This window comes from Natrix helvetica (genome assembly GCF_964273705.1).
Source record: "Natrix helvetica genome assembly, chromosome: 14".
NCBI classification, from domain to species: domain Eukaryota; kingdom Metazoa; phylum Chordata; class Lepidosauria; order Squamata; family Natricidae; genus Natrix; species Natrix helvetica.
The window spans coordinates 6,024,372-6,034,213 of NC_138564.1; the positions used below are offsets into that span (position 1 = coordinate 6,024,372).

The window sequence follows — 9,842 nt, forward strand, 5'->3', positions numbered from 1 at the left end:
GGACTATCTAGAATTGTCTTATGGTGCCAATGGAAGACCCAGTGATTTTTTTTAAAATTTTATACGTGTACGAGAACCTAAGGGAAAGTTAGAAGCTCCTCATTTATGCATTGGTCTACATCGCTCTTCCCTCTTAATTTCAGATACCGACGGGATGGATCTGTTTGCTGTGGCAGTCCACGAATTTGGCCACGCCATCGGCTTAACCCACATCTCTGCCACCGAATCAATCATGAGGCCGTACTACCAGGGACCTGTCGGAGACCCCTTGAAATATGATTTGCCGTATGAAGACAAAGTGCGGATTTGGCAGTTGTACGGTGAATGTCCGATGCCTCCCAGCTAATTGGAGAAGGGCACATGTTTTATTATTTAAAAAATGCAAACCCTAAAAGGCCATTACAGGTAGTCCTCGACTTACAACAGTTTCTTCGGCACAACAGTGCTGGAAAGAGGGATTTATGCCTGTTTTTCACATTTACAACCATTGCAGCATTTCCATGATCATGTGATCAAAACTTCGGTGCTTGGCAACTGGCATGTACTTATGACGGTTGCAGTGTCCTGGGATGTCCCGTTTTTGCGACCCTCTGACAAGCAAAGTCAATGGGGAAGGCAGTGTCAGCTTGCAAAACATCCCTGGCCTGCTCTCGAGTTGCCATAGACAGGAATTGGGGGGGGGGGGACTGAATGGAGCAACATGGCAGCCACAACCAGAAGCACATTCCACGCATACTTTTCTCAAGGCTGTCTCCCAGGTTACCTGCAACAGCCGGAGGGGCGTGACAGCCCGCAAAAGTGCTCCATTGGGGAATGTGATTTATGACACACCCTGGGGGGAGGTGGGGGAAACAGGGTCATAATTGGGCCGTAAATTACGTGGGGTCAGAGCTGGCTTCACTTGGGTACGTGCTGACATGTTGCTCCTAATAAATAACTCAATTTCTTTGGACGCTTGGCTGCCGGAATCCTGACAGCAAGATTCACTTGAGAACCGTCTTACTAACATAGCAGCTGCAGGGATTCAGTTAGCAACTATGGCGAGAAAGGTCCTGAAGTAGGACAAAATTAACTTAAGAACTTTCTCACCTAGCAAGAAGTTTGGGACTCCATTGTGTTCATAAATCGAGGACTACTTGCATTGACGTTGATCCAGAGTTATGATTGTTGTGGCTCTTTCTCCCGCTACATAAAAGTGAGAATGGCAGTACCCAATTCTTTAATGCAGAGATCTTCAAACTTTAAGACTTGTGGACTTCACTTCCCAGAATTCTCTACTTTGACTTATATACCACTTGCTCTACAGCACCCCTCTAAGCAGTTTACAGAGTCAGCCTCTTGCCGCCCAACTCCTCATTTTATCCACCTCGGAAGGATGGGAGGCTGAGTCAACCTTGAGCTGGTTCAGAATCAAACTGCTGGCAGTGGGCAGAGTTTGCCTGCAGTGCTGCCTTCTAACCACTGCACACCATGGAAGGAAGGAAGGAAGGAAGGAGGGAGGGAGGGAAGGAAGGAAGGAAGGAAAGAAGGAAAGAAGGAAGTAGGGAAGGAAGGAAGGAGGGAGGGAAGGAAGGAAGGAAGGAAGGAAAGAGGAAAGAGAAAAGGAAGAGCAATACACTTAGACTTATACACTGCTTCTCAGTGCTTTCCAGCCCTCTCTAAGCAGTTTACAGTGTCAGCCTCTTGCCCCCCAACAATCTGGCTCCTCATTTTACCCACCTCGGAAGGAACGAAGGCTGAGTCAACCTTGAGCCTGGTGAGACTCGAACTGCCAAATTAGCTGGCCGCCGGTGATCAGCAGAAGTAGCCTGCAAGTCCTGTGCTCTACTATCCACTGCGCCACCACGGCTCATCAATCTAGCTCTGCATTGGTGACAGGAAGGGCATCTGGCCAGTAAACGCCTAGCTCCATTCAGTTGCCCAGACTCCACTTCGCAAGGGATTCTGGGTTGTTAAAAGATGATCTTGGAAATTGCTGCCTCTGGAAACATTGGCCTGGATGATCTGCTCGGTGTCCGCTTTGCTTTAATCCGTCCTTGTTTTTCCTCCGCAGGAGTCCGAGAATCTGTGTCTCCGACGGCTAAGCCTGAAATATCGAACGCAGAGGACCATCCCGTCCTTCCAGAGTTCCCGGAGAATCGCTCCACTGTCCCGTAAGCTCAATTGTACATCCCCCATTTCTTTGGGAAGGAATAGAAGCTGAAAGGACCATTGAACTAGAATCGGGCGAAATTCGGGTTTTGCATCAGCAGAACAGACGTGTTTTGCCATCTCAACTCCAGATGCCTTCTCTTCGATTTAGAGCAGGAAGTAGTTGACTTCATGGATCGGGTGCCTCTATCAAAGATGTAGGCCTTTCTATAGAATGAATGAGGTGGAAGGGACCTTGGAGGTCTTCTAGTCTCAAGCAGGAGAACCTATAATATTTCAGACAAGTGACTGTCTAGACTCCTCTTAAAAATTCTCCAGGGATGAAGCGCCCATGATTACTGGAAGCAGCTTCTGTTCCACTGGTTAATTGTCCTCACGGTCAGAAAATGTCTCCTTAATTCCAGGTTGTTTCTCTTCTTGATTAGTTTCCATCCATTGTTTCTTGTCCTGCCTTCAGGTGCTTTGGAGAATAATTTGACAACTCTCCCCTCTTGGTGGCAGCCCCTCAAGTGCTTCAAACAAGGAAAGTGCATAGCAGCCATCAGATGTCCGCAGAAATAGTGGATATTATGGGGTTGAAGACCAAATTCTGGAGAGGAGACATCTAAGATAGATTGGTAGATGGGGTTATTGTGTCCTAAATTCCCACTTTGGAAAGATCAGGAATCCAGTTTTAAACACTAATGGGACAGTGGGGATATGACCATGAGTTTCAAACACAATCTTTGTTTGAACTTGGTTCTCTGAGAGAGACCTAATATGGACCTGATGTTTGATGAACATCACCTTGGAGTCCAAGATTCCTTGCGATTTTTCACCACTGTTCCCCAAAATGAAGTTTGCCTCCTTCATCCCGTTCTTTGGGGATAAACCCATACGACCAATAATGAAGAGGTGGCTTTCTGATTGGAAGACAAGAGTGGTGGTCTTCTTCTTCTTCTTCTTCTTCTTCTTCTTCTTCTTCTTCTTCTTCTTCTTCTTCTTCTTCTTCTTCTTCTTCTTCTTCTTCTTCTTCTTCTTCTTTTCTTCTCCTCCTCCTCCTCCTCCTCCTCCTCCTCCTCCTCCTCCTCTTCCTCCCTTCTCTTCCTCCTCCTCCTTCAATATCCATCATTGGACTCTTTATTGGCCAAGAGTGATTGGACACACAAGGAACTTGTCTTTGGTGCATATGCTCTCAGTGTACATAAAAGACAAGATACATACGCCGCAAATCACAATGTACAACACTTAATGATAGTCATAGGGTACAAATAAGCAACCAGGAAACAATCAATATCAATATAAATCAGAAGGATACAAGCCACAAAGTTACCGTCCTGCAGTCATAAGTGGAAGGAGATGGGTGATAGGAATGATGAGAAAATTAATAGTAATAGTAATGCAGACTTAGTAAATAGTTTGATAGTGTTGAGGGAATTATTTGTTTAGCAGAGTGATGGCGTTTGGGGAAAAAACTGTCCTTGTGTCTAGTTGTCTTGGTGTGCAGTGCCCTATAGCGTCGTTTTGAGATTAGGAGTTGAAACAATTTATGTCCAGGCTTTGTGAATTTTGCATATTTTTCCAATCTTCCTCCTTTTCCCTCAGGTTTAGAAGAGACGTGCCAAATAGATGCAGCACCCACTTCGATGCCGTGGCCCAAATCCGTGGAGAGGTTTTCTTTTTCAAAGGTGAGCTAAGGTCAGAAATGCAGGTGACGTGCTCGACTTACAACCATTTGTTCAATGACCACTCGAAGTTACAACGGCAATGGCACCAGTGACCGTTTTTCGCATTCACAACGGTTGCAGCATTCCTCCGTGGTCAAATGATCACAATTCAGACACTTGGCAACTGACATGGACTGGATTAGGATGGGTGTAGATGGGATCACCTTTGGGGACCTTCTGAGAAGGAAAGACAAGGGGGTAGAGAAATATGAGGTCCTGGGTGCTGTCTGAACTGGGTGGTTTTCTTGCAGACGTTTCATGACCCAACTAAGTAACCTCATCAGTGCTAGAAGGGAATGGGGGAGGAAGAGGAGGAGGACTGTGGGGATTGGGAGGAGGACGAAGATTATTGTGGGGTCTTTGGTGCTCTCTGAGCTTGGTGGTTTCCTTTCAGACGTTTCATGACCAAACTAGGTGACATCATCAGTACAATACAATACAATACGATACGATACAATACAATACAATACAATAGTAGAGTTGGAAGGGACCTTGGAAGTCTTCTAGTCCAACCCCCTGCCTAGGCAGGAAACCCTATACCGTTTCGGACAAATGGCTATCCAACATCTTCTTAAAGACTTCCAGTGTTGGGGCATTCACAACTTCTGGAGGCAACTTCTGTTCCACTGATTAATTGTTCTAACTGTCAGGAAGTTTCTCCTCAGTTCTAAGTTGCTTCTCTCCTTGATTAGTTTCCACCCATTGCTTCTTGTTCTGCCCTCAGGTGCCTTGGAAAATAGTTTGACTCCCTCTTCTTTGTGGCAACACCTGAGATATTGGAACACTGCTATCATGTCTCCCCTAGTCCTTCTTTCTCTTAAGCTAAACATACCCAGTTCCTGCAACCGTTCTTCATATGTTCTTCATATGTTTTGGTCTCCAGTCCCCTAATCATCTTAGTGCTAGAAGGGAGTGGGGTTTCTGGAGTGGAGCAGAGGAGGAGGAGGATTGTAGAATCCTTGATGCTCCCTGAGTTTAGTGGTTTCGTGACCAAAGTAGGTTACATCATCAATACTCAAGTAAAACACGCTTCCTTCTAGCACTGATGATGTTACCTAGTTGGATCATGAAACGTCTGCAAGAAAACCACCAAGCTCAGGGAACACCAAGGACTCCACATTCCCTCTCCTTTCCTCCTTCAGCCTAGAAATCCCACTCCCTTCTAACACTGATGATGTTACCTAGTTAGGTCATGAAACGTCTGCAAGAAAACCACCAAACTCACAGAGAACCATGGACCCCCACAATCTTCCTCCTCCTCCTCCCTTCTAGCGCTGATGATGTTACCTAGTTGGGTTACGAAACATCTGCAAGAAACCCCCCCATGCTCAGAGAATATCTGGGAGCCCCCTGACATGAAGAATGTCAACCTCTGCCAAGTTCAGTTTCTCCCTGTTTCCTGCCTTGTAATCATTCTTTCCCCAAATTCCTCCCCTGGTTAATCTCGACCAAGTTTTACCTTTTTAACGGCATCCAACAGGAATATTTCATCCCAGTTTAGAGCTGCCACGAACGAAACCTGCAAGCGTTGGTAGGCGAAGCGCCTGCCGTCTCCAATCTCTGCATCACTCACGCCGTTTCTCCTCCTGTCAAATTAGTTTCTGGAGCGCTTTGCACTTTGAGCTTCTAAAATATCGTTTTGGGAGAAGAAGGCACTTAAATCATTGGCATTTCTCCCAAAGATATCGGAAACGAAATGGCGCACCGGCCTGATCCCCCGCGGCGCGGTAAAAGCCTCATTTCCGATGCAAGGAAGATGTTGATTTAATCACATCAAGTTCTCATAAAGATTGAGGTGGCTCAGTGGCTAAGACTCTGAGCTAGTCGATGAAAAAGGTCGGCAGTTCGGCGGTTTGAATCCCTAGCGCTGCGTAACGGAGGGAGCTCCCGTGACTTGTCCCAGCTTCTGCCAACCTAGCCGTTCAAAGGCATGTTAAAAAATGCAGGTAGACACCTTCCCACCAAAGGTGGTTCCTATTTTTCAACTTTTTACATGCTTTCGAACGTCTAGGTTGGCAGAAGCTGGGATGAGTAACGGGAGCTCGCTCCGTTACGTGGCAGTAGGGATTCGAACCGCCGAGCTTTCTGATTGACAAGCTCAGCGTTTGAGCCACTGAGTCTAGTGGCATGCAAATCCTCACTTTTGGTTGTCTTGTGAGTAAGTCGGCGTTACTAACTGGTGTTTTCCCATCCAGGCAAGTATTTTTGGAGACTTACTCGCAACAAGCATTTGGTGTCCCTTCAGCCAGCTCAGATCCATCGTTTCTGGAAGGGATTGCCTCTCAACCTGGACAGTGTGGATGCGGTGTACGAGAGGACCCATGACCATAAGATAGTCTTCTTCAAAGGTAGAAGGAAACATCTCCCACGCTTTCCATTTGTGACTCTCCTTTCCCCAAATGTTTGGCTTCCATACTGTGATGAAACGTTGGTTTCATTCCTTACTGGAGATTCACGTGGAAGGTTGTTTTCATTCTCTTAATGCCACGTGAGCTGATGCCATCACTGACTTACGGCCATTCTGGGCAAGGTTGGCCTGTGGGAAGCTAACCCCCCTCCTAGAACAATAGCAATAGCAATACACTTATATACCGCTTCATAGTGTTTTCCAGCCCTCTCTAAGCAGTTTACAGAGTCAGCCTCTTGCCCCCAACAATTTGAGTCCTCATTTTACAAACCTCGGAAGGATGAATCAACCTTGAGCCAGTCAAGATTGAACTACTGGCAGGGGACAGAGGAAGGAAGGAAGGAAGGAAGGAAGGAAGGAAGGAAGGAAGGAAGGAAGGAAGGAAGGAAGGAGAAAAGGAAAAGCAAAGCGATAGGAATAGCACTTATATACCACTTCATAGTGTTTTTACAGCCCTCTCTATGCGATTTACAGAGTCAGCTTCTTGCCCCCAACAATCTGGGTCCTCATTTGACCCACCTCGGAAGGACGGAAGGCTGAGTCCACCTTCAGCCTGGTGAGATTCGAACTGCCAAACTGCAGCCAGCCAGCAGTGAGCAGAAGTAGTTTGCAAGTACTGCATTTTAACCCCTGCGCCACCGCAGCTCTGAAATACTTTGAGAAATATTTTTGAAAGGCAGGATAAACTATTTCCCCTGAAAGAGAAATACAAATCTTAAGGGAGACAGAAACTCAAGAGCCTCAGCTCCCTGCCCCTCTCCCCACTTCCTGAAGCAGATGCTGAGCTGGGGCAGCTTTAGAAATGCAGATGTGGTCATCCATTACTGCCTGAACAGAGATACGGTTAGCCTTCAGCCACAATAGGAATTGCCCAACAAACCCCTTCATTGCATCAACCAAACTTCAACCAAACTTAGCTCAGACAAATTCCTAGGATTTGCACATGGGAGTCTGACAGTAGCCCATAGAATACATGTTCTTGCACAGCAACAGGAAGCTCAAGGGCAAAGCCCAAGACAGGATATAAATACCTCTCTCTTTCAACTCCATGTGGCCAGCTGCACCAGGACCATGTGTTTCGTGATTCTGCTTCCTCATTAAACCATCTTTCCAAATCAGCCTCCATGTTCCCAGTGTCTTTCTCCCCGCTTGGAACGGAGCCCAGGTGGATATTTCTTCCAACAGCCCAAAAGGAAGGCAACGTGATTACTTGCTTACCTCTTTCTTCTCCCCAGGAGACCGCTATTGGGTCTTCAAAGACAACAACGTTGAAGAAGGCTACCCTCGGCCCATCTCAGATTTTGGCTTGCCCCTAGGAGGCATCGACGCAGCCTTCTCCTGGGCTCAGAATGACAGGACCTATTTCTTCAAAGATCATCTCTACTGGTGCTACGATGACCACCAGCAGAGAATGGAAGCCGGCTATCCTTTAGAAAGCACGCTGTGGAAAGGCGTTCCCGGCCAGCTGGATGATGCCACGCACTGGTCAGATGGTGAGTTTGGACGTTCAGAGAGCTTTTTTGAGACAACTTTGGCTGGATGTAAGGAGACCGCTGGGAATATCTCCCAATTAGGTCAGGACACCAATATACATGGTCCGATGGTCTTACTAATTAACAGAGTTGGAAGCAAATTGTCCCTTGGTGAGTTGGCCATGATGAATTGGCCATGTTGAGTTGGCTCTGGGGAATTGTCCCGCGGCAAGTTGACCATGGTGAATTGGCCATGGTGAATTGGCTGTGGTGAGTTGCCCCATGGCAAGTTGTCCACATTGAATTGGCTGTGTTGAGTTTGCACATTTATTTATTTATTTATTAATCTAATTTATATGCCGCACCCTCTCCACCAAGGGACTCGGGGCGGCGTACAATTTACGGCGTACATTGAGTGGCTGTGGTGAGTTGTCTCATAGCGAGTTGGTCACATTGAGTTGGCTGTGTTGAGTTGTCCGTGATGAGTTGGCCATGTTGAGTTGGCTGTGGCGAGCTGACCAATAGCGAGTTGGTCACATTGAGTTGGCTGTGTTGAGTTGTCCGTGATGAGTTGGCCATGTTGAGTTGGCTGTGGCGAGCCGACCAATAGCGAGTTGGTCACATTGAGTTGGCTGTGTTGAGTTGTCCGTGATGAGTTGTCCATGTTGAGTTGGCTGTGGCGAGCTGTCCCATAGCGAGTTGGCCATGTTGAGTTGGCTGTGTTGAGTTGTCCGTGATGAGTTGTCCATGTTGAGTTGGCTGTGGCGAGCTGTCCCATAGCGAGTTGGCCATGTTGAGTTGGCTGTGTTGAGTTGTCCGTGATGAGTTGGCCATGTTGAGTTGGCTGTGGCAAGCTGTCCCATAGCGAGTTGGCCGTGTTGAGTTGGCTATGTTGAGCTGGCTGCATTGAGTTGGCGGTGGCGAATTGTCCCGTTCCGTGTCCGGACATTAACTTTTTTCTCTCTTTCTGTCTCTCTCTCTCTCCTTCCAGGGGCTACCTACTTTTTCAAGGGCAAGGAGTATTGGAAAGTTACGGACAGCAACCTGGAGTCCGAATCAGGCTATCCCCGCTCGATCGCGAAAGACTGGCTGGTGTGTAGCGACATGCAGGCCGATGCGCCCGAGCCAGCCGAGCGCTCCAGGACCGGGGGCCGCTCCAAGCAGGGATACCATGACGAAAGCCGATCGGAAAGCGAAGTCTGCTCCTGCACCTCCTCTTCCTCCGACCTCCCCCCCTGCACCTCCCTCAGACTCTGTGGCGGCTTGCTCTTGCTCACTCTATGGACAGCGGTATTGATGCGCGGACCTCTATGACCCAAGGGTGTCGCTTCAGACTGCAGCAATTCAGGGGCGCCAACGGACGCTGGGGGGAGGAACCAACGACCTAGGTCTCCCCGCCGCAGCGCTGTTCCGAAAGGAACATCTAACATTCTTAGCAATGTGATGTGGAATTAGTTTCAGATTCTCCATGAGAAGCAAAAGAGCATTTTTAATGATCATGATGAATTAGCATTGCCGTTCTGATTTCCTTCGGTTGGCTGAGATGGGTTGACGGTTCCCATTTTATTTTATTTTTATTTTTATTTTTATTCTTTTTTTAAGTTCACCTGCTTTTCACGCCAGACTTCGCAGGTTTCTCACATCCTCCGGTCACCTCTTTCCCCAACAGCCAACCTACGAATAAAAAGTTTTTTTTTGACCTGCCCACATAGTCATCCTATTCCCACAGGGTTTATTTATTCTCTCTCTTGCTCGGGGTATTTAAAATACGACCCCCTGCCCATCAACCTTATGAAAACAAAAGGGGGAGGAATCAGCCTTTAATTTCAGTATCAGCATCTCGGGTTCTTATGATCCCCTTTTGTGACCTTCTGACAAGCGAAGTCAATGGGGGGGAGCCAGATTCACTTAACGACTGTGTGACTAACTTAACCACTACAGTGACAACTACGGCAATAAAAAAAATGTAAAACGGGGCAAAACCCACTTAACAAACGTCTCACTTAGCAACAAAAATGTTGGGCTCAATTGTGGCCATTAAGTCGAAGATTACCTGCATAGCCTAATTATGATTTTAAAAGCGGGGGGGGGGGGACACACAACTCA

At 47.3% G+C, this 9,842-nt stretch overlaps 1 protein-coding gene across 1 annotated transcript in view; it reads left to right on the plus strand.

The window, feature by feature from the left end:
* MMP17 (matrix metallopeptidase 17) overlaps positions 1 to 9,459 on the plus strand; it is a 76,373-nt gene extending 66,914 nt beyond the window's left edge. The window contains exons 5-10 of the mRNA XM_081966908.1: positions 144 to 320; positions 2,054 to 2,153; positions 3,736 to 3,818; positions 6,053 to 6,205; positions 7,500 to 7,757; positions 8,728 to 9,459. Of these exons, the coding sequence (XP_081823034.1) occupies positions 144 to 320; positions 2,054 to 2,153; positions 3,736 to 3,818; positions 6,053 to 6,205; positions 7,500 to 7,757; positions 8,728 to 9,050 (1,094 nt within the window). The 3' untranslated portion in view covers positions 9,051 to 9,459. The remainder of the gene's footprint in view (positions 1 to 143; positions 321 to 2,053; positions 2,154 to 3,735; positions 3,819 to 6,052; positions 6,206 to 7,499; positions 7,758 to 8,727) is intronic.
* The last annotated feature ends 383 nt before the right edge of the window (positions 9,460 to 9,842 follow it).